Source organism: Sapajus apella, unplaced genomic scaffold, assembly GCF_009761245.1.
Source record: "Sapajus apella isolate SASKATOON/1434 unplaced genomic scaffold, GSC_monkey_1.0 scaffold44, whole genome shotgun sequence".
NCBI classification, from domain to species: domain Eukaryota; kingdom Metazoa; phylum Chordata; class Mammalia; order Primates; family Cebidae; genus Sapajus; species Sapajus apella.
In genome coordinates, this window is record NW_022436984.1 from 7147768 (window position 1) to 7169491 (window position 21724).

Genomic DNA, 21724 nt, shown 5'->3' on the forward strand with positions numbered 1-21724 from the left:
TTTTTTGTATTTTTAGTAGAGACGGGGTTTCACCGTGTTGACCAGGATGGTCTCGATCTCTTGACCTCGTGATCCACCCGCCTCGGCCTCCCAAAGTGCTGGGATTACAGGCTTGAGCCACCGCGCCCGGCCTACCAAGAATCATTTTGAGGCACTAATGATTTGTGGTACACCCTTTAAGGTCAACATCCTAGTTGGACTCTGTATCTTTAGTCTTTAAGAGTTCATGTGCTGGGTGAACTACATGCTCTCTCTCTCTCTCTCTCTCTCTCTCTCTCTCTCACTCTTTATCTCCCTCACCTTTCTCTCTCCCCAACCTCTTTCTCCCAGATAAGATCTCACTGTGTCCCCCAGGCAGGAGTGCAATGGTGCAGTCATAGCTCACCACAGCCTCAAACTCCTGGGCTCAAGCGATCCTCCCATCTCAGCCTCTTAAGTATCTGGGCCTACAGGCATGTGCCACCACACCCAGCTAGTTTTTATTTTTTGTAGAGAGAAGGTCTCGCTATATTTACCAGGCTGGTCTTGAACTCCTGGCCTCAAGTGACCCTCCTACCTCAGCCTCCCAAGCTACCTGAGATTATAGGTGTGAGCCACTGTACCCGGCTACCTACGTGATCTCCTAATTCCCACTAAATCCTGAGACTACAAGGTACTGATCATTTCAGATGTTCCCTCAAATTCATCAGAAAAACCACTTTCTAGGAACACTCCTATTTTGTTACATGAGATCCAGCTATGCAATACGTTCCAATTTGTATTTCAGGATGGCTGACTTCAGGCTGAGGAAACTGAGGATACCTTGGCTTTCAGAAGGAGCAAGATGAGAAACTCTGAAGAAAGCTCTGACTCTCAGGAAGTTATCTGGAAAGACATCTGGATGTTTACTGTCTCGTGACACTGTAAGATCTCCGTGTTTAGACTATGTGATAGGGAACTGACTCTAACTATGAACTACTTATTTCCTCCCTACTCCCAGCGAAGTGCCACAAAGACTGTGTTATGTAGTCAGTAGTTTTCTCATTTATCTTTCTCTAGAGCCATCTATCTACGGGTGAAACAAAAGCTTTTTTGCATGTACTTGATACTCATTCTGTAAACTCAGACCTTGCTTTTTTTGTGAGAATATCCTTTCAATATTTTTATAAACGTTTGTGTGTGCTGTGGCAGGGAACAGTTAACAGGGAGTTGATTTAGAGGTTGTTTTTTGTTTTTTGGGTTTTTTTTTTTGGTGTGCTTTTTGGATGGCACCAGGACTTAACATTTTCCTGAGGACAAGGAAGCTCTTCAGACACTGGAATGAAGTGATTCTTATAGTCAATTGCAAGAAGAAACTGTTTACATTGTTCCTACCATACAGTTGCTATAATATGTAACAAGTCACATATGTATATATCACAGAAGTCTTACCAATTCTGCATTACTGGGAAGCTATGACATGGTTGTGAAAGCTCTCCTAATACTTATAATAGCCATGGAAGAAAATTAACTATGCTTGTCCCTTCTGACTGGGTTAAGCCATCTTTAAGATTCCTGAAGTAGAAATAGCAATTAAGAAATCAATTCAAGATTTGAAGGTTAAAATTTAGCAGAAAAACATAACATTGAATAAGCCACTAGGTGAAATGCAAAACAACCATCAATTTTTTAAAACTCAAAGTAAGAATTTTGTTAAGGAAAAAAAAAAAAAAAAAAAAAAGCTTTCAGTTATGAAAGAGAACCCTTGTGCTCTTCCTAAGAAATTGCTTTCCTCAAAGAATATTCATAGAAAGAAAATAATCATAAATTACCTGTAACATTTCATTTAAGCTTTTAAAGAAGTATCAATCTTTTAAATAGCTCCCTTTTACCCAAAATAACTAGTTATGTGTCTATTTCTTCCATTATTAGAGGACAGAGAACTTGATTCAAGATACCAAAAAATAGGCCAGGCGTAATGGCTCACGCCTGAAATCCCGGTACTTTGGGAGGCCAAGGAGGGGAGATCACTTGAGGTTGGGAGTTCGAGACCAGCCTGACGAACATGGAGAAACTACATCTCTACTAAAAATACAAAAAACTAGCCAGGCGTGGTGGCACATGCCTGTAATCCCAGCTACTTGGGAGGCTGAAGTAGGAGAATCGCTTGAACCTGGGAAGCAGAGGTTGCAGTGAGCCGAGATTGCACCATTGCACTCCAGCCTGGGCAACAAGAGTGAAACTCCATCTCAAATAGAGATGAGACTGAGCCTGTGAATGACAGGAATGATCTGCTACCAAATGACTAGTCAGAAACTACTCCACAGAGATGTACTGGTCTACATTTGGGGCTAAAGTGTATATATATATATATATATATTCCATTTAAAATGGAATTTGTCCCAAATAGCGGCAGTCTTCAGTAAAGCCTTTCTTTCTCCTCTCTTTTCTCCATTGAGGACAGTTCTGCTCAGCAAGATTGCTGAGTACCTGCTCTGGGCAAGTCCCATGCTATATACACAAAGGTAAGCAAAACTTGGTCTTGGCCCTTCAGAGCTGACAACCCATGGGCATTAAGGCAAAGTCGTTCTAGTGATTTAAAATATGGTTCAAAATATGTTAGAAACGACTTGTGCCAACCAGATTTACAGATTGGAAATACTGCAGATGAAGTTATTAGTTGATGGAGCTGTGATTAAGCTTGCTAATAAGTGAACACGCTGTCTGTAAGGACTCAGAGGGCAGCCAAACCTAGATGTCAATTTCATGTATATATACTATCTACTACTATCCATAAATGCAATGATATGCATGTTAACAACATTAAAAACAGAAAACAGCAATCTAAGTACCGAAAAGCTTTTTTTGTGTATTTAAAAAAATTGAAGAAAATCCAGGAAGAAACTTGTTAATAAACATTGTACTGTTCTTTTACTTCTCAAAGGCTCTTTGCCACTTAGTTTATTTTTGAGTTTTCATACATAGGAAGTTTTATATTGTCAGTCTTCCTGTGACAAAGATATTAAATGTAACTCGAGTAAAAAAGAATAAATAAATATGTATCTACATATATAACTATATATGTACCAGTATATTGTGTGTGTATATACACAGTAAGTCCTCACTTGTCCATAGATTCTTGGAAACTGCTACTTTAACAACTTGAAGTTGGTCTTGAAACACCTATAACAAGACCAACTTTTAGCTCATCAATGTTGTAGCAAAATGAAATTGAATGAAACTACTTGTGGAGGACCAGTTTGAACACTTCATTTGACTTAAAGTTGCTGTTTCCAACAACCTACAGACCATGTTAAGTGAGGACTTGCTACACACACACACACACACACACGCAACCCTATTATTACTTTGTTGAAGAAGAATTTAAGTCTGTAACAAAACTGCTTTATAATTTTGATTATGTCACTTACTGATGACCAATGACTCTGATGTTTCCAATCTATCAATTTCCCACAATCAGTAAAATAAAGAAAATGGGCAAATCCATGATGGGGCAAAAAGAACAATCACAATTGACTACTCCAGATCTTCATTTTGTAGGTTAAATGATCACTATCGCCCTGAAAATGGAAAGGAAAAACAAAAACAAATGCTTAACAATGAAGATGAAGCATGAAGGCAGGATTTATTAGATGCTTCAATTGTGTCTTCATTGGAGCATCTATGAATCGACTGATGCCTTCTCAAATCTGCCTAAACCATAGCAGCCATGACTGGTATTTGAATGCTTGTGTTGAGTGGATATCGCCCAAAGCAATAATGTGCCCAGATTTTCATGGTAAGTCTACAATACACAGAGCAGTTTGTAATTTAAAAATGAAGACAGGACTTCTACAGAGGAGAACATCAAAATGTTATTCATGGTAGGAAGCTTAAGTATTCCTAAGATAAATACATTAATTTTGCCAAAATATATAAAACTCCAGAATGACTGAGGAGATCGATTCAGTGAATCACAAAAGTGTACCTTTAGCATGCAGTTTCCAAACAGATCTAAATCTCATCTTGGCTGCCTATCGTCATGGAATCCCGGGCAAGTCACGTACATCTATTTGACCCTCAATTTCTTCATTTAAAAAAGAGATATTTCACTGCCTTCTTCAACTACCTCATAGAGTTTTGGTAAACATCAAGTCAGATAATAGATGTAAAAGTATTTGTAAAGACCTTATGTTATTATTTTGCCATTAAGCAGGATTATTCTCTAAAATTGCCTCAAAGCCCAGATTTTCTGTATATTAATTTGGAGGCTCTAAACCAAATATTTAAATTTTCTGTTAAAGATTTAAAGAAATATTAATGAAAATAGTCAAAAGAGATTTTCTTATTTCTGCCACTATGTATGTGTGTATGGTTAGTTCTGGTTTGATTGTAGCATTGACTAGTCCTGTCCTGTTTGAAAATAGACCAGCAAGATTAAGAAACCAAATGGGTAAAATGTAAATGAGTTAAAGATGGCCAAATAGGAACAGCTCCGGTCTGCAGTTCTCAGCAAGAGTGAGCCAGAAGGCAAGTGATCTCTGCATTTCCAACCAAGGTACCAGGTTCAGCACATTGGGACTGGTTAGACAGTAGATGCAGCCCAAGGAGGGCAAGCCGACGCAGGGTGGAGCATCGCCTCACATGGGAAGAGCAAGGGCCTGGAGAACTTCCTCTCCTAGTCAAGGGATACATTAGAGACGTTTCCCAAGACTCTGGCCCTCTGGCTCAAATACTGCACTTTTCCCATGGTCTTCACAACCCACAGACCAGGAGATTTCCCTCCGGTGCCTACAACACCAGCGCCCTGTGTTTCCAGCACAAAACTGGGCAGCTGTTTTAGCCACAGCAGTTTTTTTTTTTTTTCCTAATATATATTTTATTGCGTTTTAGGTTTTGGGGTACATGTGAAGAACATGCAAGATTGTTGCATAGGTACATTCATGGCAATGTGGTTTTCTGCCTTCCTCCCCATCCCCTATATTCTGGCATTTCTCCCCATGTTATCCCTCCCCAACTCTGCACCTATCGCTGTCCCTTCCCTACTTCCATCACAGACCCCAGTGTGTGATGCTCCCCTCCCCGTGTCCATGTGTTCTCATTGTTCGACACCCGCCTATGAGTGAGAACATGCGGTGTTTGATTTTCTGTTCTTGTGTCAGTTTGCTGAGAATGATGGTTTCCAGTATCATCCATGTACCTACAAAGGACAAAACCCATTGTTTTTTATGGCTGCATAGTATTCCATGGTGTATATGTGCCACATATTCCCTGTCCAGTCTATCTTTGATGGGCATTTGGGTTGGTTCCAAGTCTTTGCTATGGTAAACAGTGCTGCAATGAACATTCCTGTGCATGTGTCCTTATAATAGAATGATTTATAATCCTTTGGATATATACCGAGTAATAGGATTGCTGGGTCAAATGGAATTTCTATGTCTAGGTCCTTGAGGAATCGCCACACTGTCTTCCACAATGGTTGAACGAATTTACACTCCCACCAACTGTGCAAGAGTGTTCCTATTTCTCCACATCCTCTCCAGCATCTGTTGTCTCCAGATTTTTTAATGATCGCCATTCTAACTGGCATGAGATGGTATCTCAATGTAGTTTTGATTTGCTTTTCTGTAATGATGAGTGATGATGAGCATTTTTTCATATGTTTGTTGGCCTCATATATGTCATCTTTTGTAAAGTGTCTGTTCATATCCTTTGCCCACTTTTGAATGGGCTTGTTTTTTCTTGTAAATCTGTTTTTAGTTCTTTGTAGATTCTGGATATTAGCCCTTTGTCAGATGGGTAGATTGCAAAAATTTTTTCCCATTCTATTGGTTGCTGATTCACTCTAATGATTGTTTCTTTTGCTATGCAGAAGCTCTGGAGTTTAATTAGGTCCCATTTGTCTATTTTGGCTTTTGTTGCCAATGCTTTTGGAGTTTTAGTCATGAAGTCCTTGCCTATGCCTAGGTCAGGAATGGTTTTGCCTGGGTTCTTCTCTAGGGTTTTTATGGTGTTAGGTCTTCTGTTTAAGTCTTGAATCCATCTGGAGTTAATTTTAGTGTAAAATGTCAGGAAGGGGTCCAGCTTCTGCTTTCTGCACATGGCTAGCCAGTTTTCCCAACATCATTTTTTTTAAACAGGGAATCCTTTCCCCATTGCTTGTTTTTGTCAGATTTGTCAAAGATCGGATGGTTGTAGATGTGTGGTGTTGCCTCCGAGGCCTCTGTTCTGTTCCATTGGTCTATATTTCTGTTTTGGTACCAGTACCATGCTGTTTTGTAGTATAGTTTGAAGTTAGCTAGCATGCCTCCAGCTTTGTTCTTTTTGCTTAGAATTGACTTGGCTATGCGGGCTCTCTTTTGATTCCATCTGAAGTTTAAAGTGGTTTTTTCCAGTTCTGTGAAGAAAGTCATTGGTAGCTTGATGGGGATAGCATTGAATCTATAAATTACTTTGGGCAGTATGGCCATTTTCATGATATTGATTCTTCCTAACCATGAGCATGGAATGTTTCTCCATCTGTTTGTGTCCTCTCTTATTTCCTTAAGCAGTAGTTTGTTGTTCTCCTTGAAAAGGTCCTTTACATTCTTTGTCAGTTGTATTCCTAGGTATTTTATTCTCTTTGTAGCAATTGTGAATGGGAGTTTGTTCTTGATTTGGCTCTCCTTAAGTCTGTTATCGGTGTATAGGAATGCTTGTGATTTTTGCACATTGATTTTGTATCCTGAGACTTTGCAGAAGTTACTTATCAGTTTCAGGAGATTTTAGGCTGAGATGATGGGGTCTTCTAGATATACAATCATGTCATTGCAAATAGAGACAATTTCACTTCCTCCTTTCCTAATTGAATACCCTTTGTTTATTTTTCCTGCCTGATTGCTCTGGCTAGAACTTCCAATACTATATTGAATAGGAGTGGTGAGAGAGGGCATCCTTGTCTAGTGCCAGATATCAAAGGGAATGCTTCCAGTTTGTGCTCATCCAGTATGATATTGGCTGTGGGTTTGTCATAAATAGTTTTTATTATTTTGAGATATGTTCCATCAATACCTAGTTTATTGAGAGTTTTTAGCATAAAGGGCTGTTGAATTTTGTCAAAGACCTTCTCTGCATCAATTATCATGTGGTCTTTGTCTTTGGTTCTGTTTATGTGGTGAATTACGTTTGTAGGCTTGAGTATGCTGAACCACCCTTGCATCCCTGGGATAAAGCCTACTTGATCACAGTGGATAAGCTTTCTGATGTGCTGTTGCAATCGGTTTGCCAGTATTTTATTGAAGATTTTTGCATCTATGTTCATCATGGATATTGGCCTGAAGTTTTCTTTTCTTGTTGAGTCTCTGCCGGGTTTTGGTATCAGGATGATGCTGGTCTCATAAAATGATTTGGGAAGGATTCCCTCTTTTTGAATTGTTTGGAATGTTTCAGAAGGAGTACCAGCTCCTCTTTGTATGTCTGGTAGAATTCAGCTGTGAACCCATCTGGACCTGGGCTTTTTTTTGGTTAGTAGGCTATTAATTGCTGCCTCAACTTCAACCCTTGTTATTGGTCTATTCAGGGTTTTGACAACTTCGTGGTTTAGGCTTGGGTGGGTGCAAGTGTCCAGGAATTTATCCATTTCCTCCAGGTTTACTGGTTTATGTGCACAGGGTTGTTTGTGTTTCTGTGGAATCTGTGGTGATATCCCCTTTATTGTTTTTTATTGCATCTATTTGATTATTCTCTCTTTTCTTTTTTATCAATCTGGCTAGTGGTATATTTTGTTGATCTTTTTGAAAAACCAGCTCCTGGATTTATTGATTTTTTGAAGGGTTTTTGTGTCTCTATCTCCTTCAGTTCTGATCTTAGTTATTACTTGTCTTCTTCTAGCTTTGGAGTTTTTTTGATCTTGCTCCTCTAGCTCTTTAAATTTTGAGGATAGGCTATCGATTTTAGATCTTTCCTTACTTCTCATGTGGGCATTTATTGCTATATATTTTCCTCTAGACACTGCTTTAAATGTGTCCCAGAGATTCTGGTATGTTGTGTCTTTGTTCTCATTGGTTTTGAAGAACATCTTTATTTCTGCCTTCATTTCATTGTTTATCCAGTCAACATGCAAGAGCCAGTTGTTCAGTTTCTATGAAGCTGTGTGGTTCTGAGTTACTTTCTGAATTCTGAGTTGATTGCACTGTGGTCTGAGAGACTGTTTGTTATGATTTCCGTTGTTTTGCATTTGCTGAGGAGTGATTTACTTCCAATTATGTGGTCAATTTTAGAGTAGGTGTGATGTGGTGTTGAGAAGAATGTATATTCTGTGGATTTGGGGTAGAGAGTCCCGTAAACGTCTATTAGGTTAGCTTGGTCCAGGTCTGAGTTCAAGTCCTGGATATCCTTGTTAATTTTCTGTCTCGTTGATCTGTCTAATGTTGACAATGGGGTGTTAAAGTCTCCCACTATTACTGTGTGGGAGTCTAAGTCTCTTTGTAAGTCATTAAGAACTTGCCTTATGTATCTGGGTGCTCCTGTATTGGGTGCGTATATATTTAGGATCGTTATCTCTTCTTGTTGCATTAATCCTTTTACCATTATGTAATGTCCTTCTTGGTCTCTTTTGATCTTTCTTGGTTTAAAGTCTATTTTATCAGAGATTAGGATGCAACTCCTGCTTTTTTTTTTTTGCTCTCCATTTGCTTGGTAAATCTTCCTTCATCCCTTTATTTTGAGCCTTTGTGTATCCTTGCATGTGAGATGGGTTTCCTGGATACAGCACACCGATGGGTTTTGGCTTTTTATCCAATTTGCCAGTCTGTGTCTTGTGATTGTGGCATTTGGCCCATTTACATTTAGGGTTACTATTGTTATGTGTGAATTTGATCCTGCCATTTTGATGCTAGCTGGTTGTTTTGCCTGTTCGTTGATGCAGTTTCTTCATTGTGTTGATGCTCTTTACCATTTGGTATGTTTTTGGAGTTGCTGGTACTGGTTGTTCCTTTCTATGTTTAGTGCCTCTTTCAGGAGCTCTTGTAAAGCAGGCCTGGCGGTGATGAGATCTGAGTAATTGCTTCTTCAAAAAGGATTTTATTTCTCCTTCGCTTATGAAACTTAGTTTGGCTGGATATGAAATTCTGGGTTGAAAGTACTTTTCTTTAAGGATGTTGAATATTGCTCTGCACTCTCTTCTGGATTGTAGCGTTTCTGCCGAGAGATCTGCTGTGAGTCTGATGGGCTTCCCTTTGTGGGTAACCTGACCTTTCTCTCTGGCTGCCCTTAGCATTTTCTCCTTCATTTCAACCCTGGTGAATCTGACAATTATGTGCCTTGGGGTTGCTCTTCTTGAGGAATGTCTTTGTGGTGTTCTCTGTATTTCCTGGACTTGAATATCGGCCTGCCTTGCTAGGTTGGGGATGTTTTCCTAAATAATATCCTGAAGATTGTTTCCAGCTTAGATTCATTCTCTCTGTCACATTCAGGTACAACTATCAAACTTAGATTAGTTCTTTTTACATAATCCCATATTTCTTGGAGGCTTTGTTTGTTTCTTTTTACTCTTTTTTCTCTAATCTTGCCTTCTCATTTTATTTCATTGAGGTGATCTTCAACCTCTGATATCCTTTCTTCTGCTTGGTCAGTTCGGCTATTGAAACTTGTGTATGCTTCGCGAAGTTCTCATGTTGTGTGTTTCAGCTCCATCAATTCATTTATATTTTTCTCTAAGCTGTTTATTCTTGTTAGTATCTCATCAAACCTTTTTTCACGGTTTTTAGTTTCTTTCCATTGGGTTAAAACATGTTATTTTAGCTCAGAGAAGTTTCTTATTACCCACCTTCTGAAGCCTGTTTCTGTCAATTCATCAGACTCATTCTCCATCCAGCCTTGTTCCCTTGCTAGTGAGGAGTTGTGATTCCTTGGAGGAGGAGAGGCATTCTGGTTTTGGATGTTTTCATCCTTTTTGCACTGGTTTCTTCCCATCTTTGTGGATTTATTTACCTGTGGTCTTTGTAGTTGGTGACTTTCAGATGGGGTCTACGTGGACGTCCTGTTTGTTAATGATGAAGTTATTTCTTTCTGTTTCTTAGTTTTCCTTCTAACAGTCAGGCCCCTCTGCTGTAGGACTGCTGGAGGTCCATTCCTGACCCTGCTTGCCTGGGGATCACCTGCAGCGGCTGCTGAACAGTAAGGGTTGCTGCCAGTTTCTTCTTCTGCTATCTTTGTCCCAGAAGGATACCCGCCAGATGTCCATCTGAGCTCTCTTTATGAGGTGACTCTTTGGATATACAGGGGTTGGGGAGCTGCTTGAGGAGACGGTCTGTTCTTTATAGGAGCTCAGGTGCTGAGCTGTGAGCTCCATTGTTCCATTCAGAGCTACTGGGCAGGTACGTTTAAGTCTGTTGCAGCAGAACTCATAACTACCTTTTTTTTCCCCAGGTGCTCTGTCCTGGGTAGGTAGGGCTTTATTTATAAGTTTCTGTCGTGCTGCTGCCTTTTTTTCAGGGATGCTCTGCCCAGCGAGGAGGCAGCCTAGTCACAGTCTGCCAGCAGAGGCATTGCTAAGCTGCCATGGGCTCTGCCCAGCTGCCGTGTGAACTTCCCTGCAGTCCTGTTTATAGGGGTATAGTTAGAACTGCCTCGGCAGTGGTGGCCTACCTCTGTAATGGTGGACTCTCTGTGTAACTGCAGACTGCCTCGGCAATGGCAGGCACCCCTCCCCCACCGAGCTGGACCGTTCCGGGTTCAGCTGTGCTTGCTGTGAAACTCTCAATCCAGAGCGTTTCAGATTGCTGTTTTTTTGTGGGTGTGGGACTGGCCGAGCCTGATCACCTGGCTCCCTGCCTCAGACCCCCTTTTTTTTTTTTTTTTTCAGTTGAAAGGGTGACTCTGTCTCCCAGGTATTCCAGTCATCAGTTGAAACAGCACCTAGATTTGTGTGAGATTTTTTGCAGAGACCTGCTGTGCCAGCTGAAACAGCCGCACTGGAGACTTGTGGCACTTTTCCACCTAGGAATCTCCTGGCCTGGCTCCCTGTTTCACTCTCCTTTTTATCAGTTGAATGGGCGACTCTGTCTCCCAGGTGCTCCAGTCGCCAGCTGAAACGGCGCCCGCACCCATGTGATTTTTTGTGCAGAGACTTATAGTGCTCCTCCTCCCGGGAATGTCCTGGTCTGTGGACAATAAAAATCCATCTGGAAATGTGGCGACCACTCACCCTCTGCGCTCTCACTGGGAGCTGCAATCCAGAGCTACTCCTACTCGGCCATCTTGGATCCCTCTCCCAGTTTTTTTTTTTTTTTGGTCATACCCTAGTGGTGCCTGGAACACCAGTGAGATAGAACCATTCATTCCCCTGAAAAAAAGGGGGCTGAAGTCAGGAAGCAAAGTGATCTGGCTTGGGGGTCCCATCCCTATAAAGACCAGCAAGCTAAGATCCACTGGCTTGAATTTCTTGCAGCCAGCACAGCAGTCAGAGCTCAACCGAGGACATTCGAGCTCAGTAGGGGGAGGGGCGTCCACCATTGCTGAGGGTTGGTAGATGGTTTTAACCTCTGCTGTGTAAACAAAGTTGCTGGGAAGTTTACACAGCAACTGGGCGGAGCCCACAGCAGCTCAGCAAGGCCTCTGCAGGCAGACTGTGACTAGACTCCCTCCTCGCTGGGCAGGGCATCTCTGAAAAAAGGCAGCAGGGACTTATAAATAAAGCCCCCACCTTCCCGGGACAAAGCACCTGGGAAAAGGGATGGTGTGGGTTCCACTTCAGCAGACTTAAATGTCCCTGCCCAGCAGCTCTGAAGGGAGCAACAGATCTCCCAGCACAGCACTTGAGCTCTGATAAGGGACAAACTGCTTCCTCAAGTGGCTCCCTGACCCTGTTTATCCTGACTAGGAGACACCTCATGGAAGAGAGCTCTGGCTGACATCTGGCAGGTACGCTTCTGGGATGAAGCTACCAGAGGAAGGAACAGGCAGTGATCTTTGCTGTTCTGCGGCCCCCGTGGGTGATTTCTAGGCAAGCAGGATCTGGAGTGGACTTCCAGCAGACCTGCAGCAGAGAGGCCTGTTAGAAGGAAAATTAACAAACAGAAAGAAATAGCTTCAATATCAACAGAAAGGACATTCACTCAGAAACCCTACCCAAAAGTCACCAACATCAAAGACCAAAGGTAGATAAATCTACGAAGATGGGCAGGAACCCGTGCAAAAAGGCTGAAATCGGCGAAAGCCAAAATGCCTCTTCTTCTCCAAGGGATCACAACCCCTCACCAGCAAGGGAACAAAACTGGATGGAGAATGAGTTTGATGAATTGACAGAAGCAGGCTTCAGAAGATGAGTAATAAAAATTTATCTGAGCTAAAGGAGCATGTTCTAACCCAATGCAGGAAACTAAGAACCTTGACAAAAGATGAGAAGAAATGCTAACAAGAATAACCAGAGTGGAGAAGAACATAAATGAAATGATGGAGCTGAAAAACACAGCACAAGAACTTCGTGAAGCATACACAAATTTCAACAGCCAAATGGATCAAGCAGAAGAAAGGATATCAGAGGTTGAAGATCAACTCAAAGTGAGAAGGAAAGATTAGAGAAAACAGAGTGAAAATAAATGAACAAAGCCTCCAAGAAATAAGGGATTATGTGAAAAGACCAAATCTACATTTGATGGTGTACCTGAAAGTGATGGGGAGAACAAAACGAGATTGGAAAACATTCCCAACCTAGCAAGCCAGGCCAACATTCAAATACAGGAAAATACAGAGAAGACCACAAAGATACTCTGCAAGAAGAGCAAACCCAAGGTACATAATCATCTGCTTCACCAGGGTAGAAATGAAGGAAAAAATGCTAAGGGCAGCCAGAGAGAAAGGTCAGGTTATCCACAAAGGGAAGCCCATCAGACTCACAGCGGATCTCTCGGCAGAAACGCTACAATCCAGAAGAGAGTGCAGAGCAATATTCAACATCCTTAAAGAAAAGTACTTTCAACCCAGAATTTCATATCCAGCCAAACTAAGTTTCATAAGCGAAGGAGAAATAAAATCCTTTTTGAAGAAGCAATTACTCAGATCTCATCACCGCCAGGCCTGCTTTACAAGAGCTCCTGAAAGAGGCACTAAACATAGAAAGGAACAACCAGTACCAGCAACTCCAAAAACATACCAAACTGTAAAGATCATCAACACTATGAAGAAATTGCATCAACTAGCAGGCAAAACCACCAGCTGGCATCAAAATGGCAGGATCAAATTCACACATAATAATATTAACCTTAAATGTAAATGGGCCAAATGCCCCAATCAAGAGAGACAGACTGGCAAATTGCATAAAAACTCAAGACCCATTGGTGTGCTATATTCAGGAAACCCATCTCATGTGCAAAGACAAACATAGGCTCAAAATAAAAGGATGGAGGAAGATTTACGAAGCAAATGGAGAGAAGAAAAAAAAAAAAAAAAGGCAGGAGTTGCAATCCTAGTCTCTGATTAAAAACTTTAAACCAAGAAAGATTAAGAGACAAAGAAGGACGTTACATAATGGTAAAGGGATTCATGCAACAGGAAGAGCTAAGTACCCTAAATATATATGCACCCAGTACAGGAGCACCCAGATACATAAGGCAAGTTCTTAATGACCTACAAAGAGACTTGGACTCCCACACAATAATAATGGGAGACTTTAACACCCCACTGTCAATACTAGACTGATCAACGAGACAGAAAATTAACAAGGATATCCAGGACTTGAACTCAGATATGGACCAAGTGGACCTAATACACATCTACAGAACTCTGTAGCCCAAAACCACAGAATATATATTCTTCTCAGCACCACATCACACTTATTCTAAAATTGACCATATAATTGGAAGTAAAACACTCCTCAGCAAATGCAAAAAAAAGGAAATCATAACAGTCTCTTAGACCCCAGTGCAATCAAATTAGAACTCAGGATTAAGAAACTCACTCAAAACTACATAACCACATGAAAACTAAACAACCTGCTCCTGAATGACTACTGGATAAATAATGAAATGAAGGCAGAAATAAAGATGTTGTTTGAAACCAATGAGAAGGAAGACACTATGTATCAGAATCTGAGACACATTTAAAGCAACGTCTAGAGAAAAATTTATAGCACTAAATGCCCATATGAGAAGTGAGGAAAGAGTTAGAGGAGCAAGATCAAACAAATTCAAAAGCTAGCAGAAGGTAAGAAATAACTAAGATCAGAGCAGAACTGAAGGAGATAAGAGACATAAAAAAACACTTCAGAACAATCAATAAATCCAGGAGCTGGGTTTTTTAAAAGATCAACAAAATCAATAGACCACTAGCCAGACTAATAAACAAGAAGAGAGAGAAGAATCAAATAGATGCAATAAAAAATGATAAAGGGTATATCACCACTGATTTCACAGAAATACAAACTACCATCAGAGTTTACTACAAACAACTCTATGCACATAAACCAGTAAATCTAGAAGAAATGGATAAATTCCAGGACACTTACACCCTCCTAAGCCTAAACCAGGAAGAAGTTGAATCCCTGAAGAACCAATGACAAGATCTGAAGTAGAGGCAGCAATTAATAGCCTACCAACCAAAAAAAGTCCAGGTCCAGAGAAGTTCACAGCCAAATTCTACCAGACGTACAAAGAGGAGCTGGTACCATTCCTTCTGAAACTATGGGTATCCTCCCAAATTCATTTTATGAGACCAACATCATCCTGATAGCAAAACCTGGCAGAGATACAATTGAAAAAGAAAACTTCAGGCCAATATCCATGATGAACATTGATGCAAAAATCTTCAATAAAATACTGGCAAACCGAATGCAACAGCACACCAAAAAGCTTATCCATCACGATCAAGTAGGCTTCATCCTGGGGATGCAAGGCTGGTTCAACATTTGCAAATCTATAAATATAATCCATCACATAAATAGAACCAAAGACAAAGAACACATTATTATATCCATAGATGCAGAGAAGGCCTTCAACAAAATTCAACAGCCCTTTATGCTAAAAACTCTTACTTAATAAACTAGGTATTGATAGAGTGTATCTCAAAATAATAAAAGGTTTTTATGACAAACCCACAGCCAACATCATACTGGGTGGGCAAAAACTGGAAGCATTCCCTTTGAAAACTGGAACTAGACAAGGGTGCCCTCTCTCACCACTCCTATTCAATATAGTATTGGAAGTTCTAGCCAGAGCAATCAGGCAAGAAAAAGAACTAAGGGGTATTCAACTGTAAAAAGAGGAAGTCAAAATTGTCTCTATTTGCAGTGACATGATTGTATATTTAGAAGACCCCATCGTCTCAGCCCAAAATCTGCTTAAGATGAAAAGCAACTTCCGCAAAGTCTCAGGATATAAAATCAATGTGCAAAAATCACAAGCATTCCTATACACCAATAGCAGCCAAATCATGAGTGAACTCCCATTCACAATTGCTACAAAGAGAATAAAATAGGAATACAACTATCAAAGGAGTGAAGGACCTCTTCAAGGAGAACTACAAACCACTCTTTAAGAAACAAACATTCCATGCTCATGGTTAGGAATCAATATCGTGAAAATGACCATACTGCCCAAAGTAATTTATAGATTCAATGCTGTGCTCATCAAACAACCATTGACCTTCTTCACAGAACTGGAAAAAACCACCTTAAACTTTATATGGATACAAAAAAGAGCCTGCATAGCCAAGACAATCCTAAGCAAAAAGAACAAAGCAGGAGGCATCATGCTAGCTGGCTTCAAACTATACTACACGTCTACAGTAATCAAAACAGTATGGTACTGGTACCAAAATATAGATATAGACCAATGGAACAGAACAGGGGCATTGGAAATAACACCACACATCTACAACCATCTGATCTTTGACAAACCTGACAAAAACAAGCAATGGGGAAAGGATTCCCTGTTTAATAAATGGTGTTGGGAAAACTGGCTAGCCATGTGCAGAAAGCAGAAACTGGGCCCCTTCCTTACACCTTATACAAAAATTAACTTCAGATGGAGTAAAGATTTAAACACCATAAAAACCTGAGAAGAAAACCTAGGCAATACCATTCAGGACATAGACACAGGCAAGGACGTCATTACTAAAACACCAAAAGCAATGGCAATAAAAGCCAAAATAGATAAATGGGATCTAATTAAACTTAAGAGCTTCTGCACAGCAAAAGAAACTATCATTAGAGTGAACTGGCACCAAACAGAATGGGAAAAAATTTTTGCAAGCTACCCATCTAACAAAGGGCTATTATCCAGAATCTACAAAACGTAAAACAAATTTACAAGAAAAAAACAACCCCATCATAAAGTGAGCAAAAGATATGATCATACACTTTTCAAAAGAAGACATTTATGCAGCCAACAAACATATGAAAAGTGCTCATCATCACTGGTCATTAGAGAAATGTAAATCAAAACCACATTGGGATACCATCTCACGCTAGTTAGAATGGTGATCATTAAAATATCTGGAGATAACAGATGCTGGAGAGGATGTGGAGAAACAGGAACACTTTTACACTGTTCTAGTGTAAATTAGTTCAACCACTGTGGAAGACAGTGTGGTGACATTTGACCCAGCAATCCCATTACTGGGTATATGCCCAAAGGAATATAAATCGATCTATTAAAAAGACACATGCACACATATGTTCATTGTGGCACTGTTTGCAATAGCAAAGACCTGGAACCAACCCAAATGCCCATCAAAGATAGACTGGATAAAGAAAACGTGGCATATATACACCATGGAATACTATGCAGCCATATAAAAGGATGAGTTCATGTCCTTTGCCGGGACATGGATGAATCTGGAAACCATCATTTCAGCAAACTGACACAACAGAAAACCAAACACCACATGTTCTCACTCATAAGTGGATGTTGAACAATGAGGACAAAGGAAGGGGAACATCACACATTGGGGTCTTTTGGGAGGTAGGGGACTATGGGAGGGATAGCAGGGAGTAGGGAAATTGGGGAGGGATAATATTAGAAGAAATACCTAATGTAGGTGATGGGGAGATGGAGACAGCAAACCACCTTGGCATGTGTATACCTATGTAACAATCCTGCACAATCTGCACTTGTATCCCAGAACTTAATTTTTTTTTTTTTTAAAAAGCAATCTTTATAAAATCAGGAGAAAACAGATGCTGAAAAGGATGTGGAAAAATAGGAATGCTTTTACACTGTTGGTGGGAGTGTAAGTTAGTTCAACCATTGTGGAAGACAGTGTGGTGATTCCTCAAGGATCTAGAAATAAAAATACCATTTGACCCAGCAATCCCATTACTGGGTATATACCCAAAGGGTTATAAATCATTCTATTATAAAGACATAGGCACATGTATGTTTATTGCGGCACTGTTCACAATAGCAAAGACTTGGAGTCAACCCAAATGCCCATCAAAGATAGACTGGATAAAGAAAATGTGGCACATTTACACCATGGAATACTATGCAGCCATAAAAAGGATGCATTCATGTCCTTTGCAGGGACATGGATGAAACTAGAAACCATCATTCTCAGCAAACTGACCCAAGAACAGAAAATCAAACACTGCATGTTCTCACTCATAAGTGGGTGTTGTAACAATGAGAATACGTGGACGCAGGGAGGAGAACATCACACACCAGGGCCTAGGGGATGGGGAACTACGGGAGGAATAGCAGGGGGTGGGGGGATAGGGGTGGGATAGCATTAGGAGAAATACCTAATGTAGATGATGGGGCAGTGGATGCAACAAACCACCACCACCACGGCACATGTATGCCTATGTAACCTGCACGAACTGCGCATGTACCCCAGAACTTAAAGTATAATAAAGTTTAAAAAATTTAAAAAAAAAACAACTCACTCAAAACCGCACATCTACATGGAAAATGAACAACCTACTCCTGAATGACTGACTACTGGATAAATAATGAAATGAAGGCAGAAATAAAGATGTTCTTTGAAACCAACGAGAAGGAAGACACAACATACCAGAATCTCTGGGACACATTTAAAGCAGTGTCTAGAGAGAAATTTATAGCACTAAATGCCCACAGGAGAAGCATGAAAAGATCTAAAATCGACATCCTAATGTCACTATTAAAAGAACTAGAGGAGAAAGATTAAACAAATTCAAAGCTAGCAGAAGACAAGAAATAACTAAGATCAGAGCAGACTGAAGAAGACAGACACACAAAAAAACCTACAAAAAAGGTCACTAAATCCAGGAACTGGTTTTTTGGAAAGCAACAACAAAACAGACTGCTAGCCAGACTAATAAAGAGATAACTGAATAAATGCAATAAAAAAAAATAAAGGGAATATCACCACTGATCCCACAGAAATAAACTACCATCAGAGATTACTACAAACACCTCTATGCAAATAAACCAGTATATCTAGAAGAAATGGATAAATTCCTGGATACTTAGACCTTCCCAAGACTAAACCAGGAAGAAGTTGAATCCCTGAATATACCAATAACAAAGTCTGAAATTGAGGCAGCAATTAATAGCCTATCAACCAAAAAAAGTCCAGGTCCAGACAGGTTCACGGCTGAATTCCACCAGAGTTACAAAGAGGAACTAGTACCATTCCTTCTGAAACTATACCAAACAATACAAAAAGAATATTGTAAGTCATTTAATGAAATGAACATCATCCTGACACCAAAACCTGGCAGAGACACAACTAAAAAAGAAAATTTCAGGCCAATACCCATGAAAATCCTCAATAAAATACTGGCAAAGCAAATCCAACAGCACATCAAAAAGTTTATCCATCATGATCAAGTTGGCTTTATCCCTGGGATGCAAGGGTGGTTCAACATGTGCAAATCTATAAACGTAATCCATAACATAAAGAGAACCAAAGACAAAAACCACATGATTATCTCAATAGATAGAGTGAAGACTTTTGACAAAATTCAACAGCCTTTATGCTAAAAACTCTTAATAAACTAGGTATTGATGGAACTTACCTCAAAATATTAGAGCTATTTATGACAAACCCACAGCCAATATACTGAATGGAAGCATTCCCTTTGAAAACTGGCACAAGACAAGGATGCCCTCTCTCACCACTCCTATTCAACATAGTATTGGAAGTTCTGGCCAAGGCAATCAGGCAAGAAAAAGGAAGTGTATTCAGTTAGGAAAAGAGGAAGTCAAATTATCTCTATCTGCAGACAATATGACTGTATATTTAGAAGACCCCATCATCTCAGCCCAAAATCTCCTTAAGCTGATAATCAAGTTCAGCAAAGTCTCAGGATACAAAACCAATGTGCAAAAATCACAAGCATTTCTATACACCAGTAACAGACAAACAGCCAAATTATGAGTGAACTCCCATTCACAATTGCTACAAAGAGAATAAAATGCCTAGGAATACAACTAACAAGGGATGTGAAGGACCTCTTCAAGGAGAACTACAAACCACTGCTTAAGGAAATAAGAGAGGACACAAACAGATGGAAAAACATTCTATGCTCACAGTGAGGAAGAATCAATGTCATGAAAATGGCCATATTGCCCAAAGTAATTTATAGACTCAATGCTATCCCTGTCAAGCGACCACTTATTTTCTTCACAGAATTGGGAAAAAAACACCTTAAACTTCATATGGAACCAAAAAAGTGCCCGCATAGCCAAGACAATCCTAAGGGGGGGAAAAAAAACTGGATGCATTATGCTACCTGACTTCAAACTATACTACAAGGCTACAGTAATCAAAACAGCATGGTACTGGTACCAAAAATAGAGATGTAGACCAGTGGAACAGAACAGAGGCATTGGAAGTAATGCCACACATCTACAACCATCTGATCTTTGACAAACCTGACAAAAACAAGCAATGGGGAAAGGATTCCCTATTTAATAAATGGTGTTGGCAAAACTGGCTAGCCATATGTAGAAAGCTGAAACTGGATCCCTTTCTTATACCTTATACAAAAATTAACTCCAGATGGATTAAAGATTTAAACATAAGACCTAAGTAAGACCGTAAAAACCTTAGATGAAAACCTAGGCAATACTATTCAGGACATAGGCATAGGCAAGGACTTCATGACTAAAACACCAAAAGCAATGGCAACAAAAGCCAAAATAGACAAATGGGATCTAATTAAACTTAAATTAATTAGATCTGATTAAATTAAAAGTTTCTGCACAGCAAAAGAAACAATCATTAGAGTGAACCAGCAACCAACAGAATGGGAAAAAAATTTTGCAAGCTACCCATCTGACAAAGGGTTAATATACAGAATCTACAAAACACTTAAACAAAATAACAAGGAAAAAAAAACAAACCATCAAACAGTGGGCAAAGGATATAAACAAACACTTCTCAAAAGAAGACATTTATGCAACCAACAAACATATGAAAAAATGCTCATCATCACTGATTATTAGAGAAATGCAAATCAAAACCACACTGAGATACCACCTCACATCAGTTAGAGTGGCCATCATTAAAAAAATCAGGAGACAACAAATGCTGGAGAGGATGTGGAGAAATAGGAACCCTTTTACACTGTTGGTGGGAGTATTAGTTCAACCATTGTGGGAAGACAGTGTGGCAATTCCTCAAGGATTTGGACATAGAAATTCCATTTGACCCAGCAATCCCATTACTGGGTATATAACCAAAGGATTATAAATTATTCTAAGACACATGCACACATATGTTTATTGTGGCACTGTTCACAATAGCAAAGACTTGGAACCAACCCAAATGCCCATCAGTGATAGACTGGATAAAGAAAATGTGGCACATATACACCATGGAATACTAGGCAGCCATAAAAAAGGATGCATTCATGTCCTTTGCCGGGACATGGATGAAACTGGAAACCATCATTCTCAGCAAACTGACACGAGAAAAGAAACCCAAACACTGCATGTTCTCACTCATAAGTGGGTGTTGAACAATGAGAACGCAGGGACACAGGGAGGGGAATGTCACACACCAGGGCCTGTCGGGGGGGGGGGGGTTAGGGGAGGGATAGCAGGGGGTAGGGGAGAGGGAAGGGATAGCATTAGGAGAAATACCTAATGTAGATTACAGGGTGATAGATCCAGCAAACCACCATGGCACATGTATACCTATGTAACAAACCTGTGTGTTTGCCACATGTACCCCAGAACTTAAAGTATAATTTTTTTTTAAAAGTTTCTATTTGTACATAAAGATAAAAGAAATGTGGGAAAATACCAAAATGTTGACTCTAGGTAAAGGGTACATGGATGGTCATTGCACTGTTTTTTAAACTTTCATAAAGTTTTGTGATTTTTTATAAAGTTGGGAGAAAATCATTATTCCTTCTCTTACAGGAAATCATTTTAAAAACCATCAATGAGAATAAAAACAAAAAACAAGTTCAAGAGCATCAGAGATTGATCAGAGAGGCTTGCAGGAGGACAAGGACTGACACTGCTCTGGGAGAGAGATTCAGTAGCTGCAATTATTTAAAACATACACATAGGGGCAGGTGTGCTGGCACACACCTGTAATCCCAGCAGTTTGGGAGGCCAAGGTGGGTGGATCACTTGAGGCCAGGACTTTGAGACCAGCCTGGCCAATATGGTGAAACCCCATTTCGATTAAAAAATACAAAATTAGCTAGGTGTGGCAGTGTGTACCGGTAATACAGCTACTCAGGAGGCTGAGGCAAGAGAATTGCTTTAACCCAGGAGGCAGAAGTTGTAAGTAAGCCAAGATCGTACCACTACACTCCAGCTTGGAGTAAGGCACTGTCTCAAAATACACA

At 40.1% G+C, this 21724-nt stretch overlaps 1 protein-coding gene across 7 annotated transcripts in view; it reads left to right on the forward strand.

Moving 5' to 3' along the window:
• RASGRP3 (RAS guanyl releasing protein 3) overlaps nucleotides 1-1699 on the forward strand; it is a 128052-nt gene extending 126353 nt beyond the window's left edge. For 6 of the 7 annotated variants that reach the window (XM_032239282.1, XM_032239285.1, XM_032239284.1 and 3 more), the window contains one exon: nucleotides 767-1085. In XM_032239282.1, coding sequence (XP_032095173.1) covers nucleotides 767-775 — 9 coding nt within the window. In that variant the 3' untranslated portion in view covers nucleotides 776-1085. Of the gene's footprint in view, nucleotides 1-766 lie in introns of all 7 variants that reach the window. The other variant, XM_032239279.1, reaches the window with a different exon arrangement.
• Nucleotides 1700-21724: the final 20025 nt, after the last annotated feature.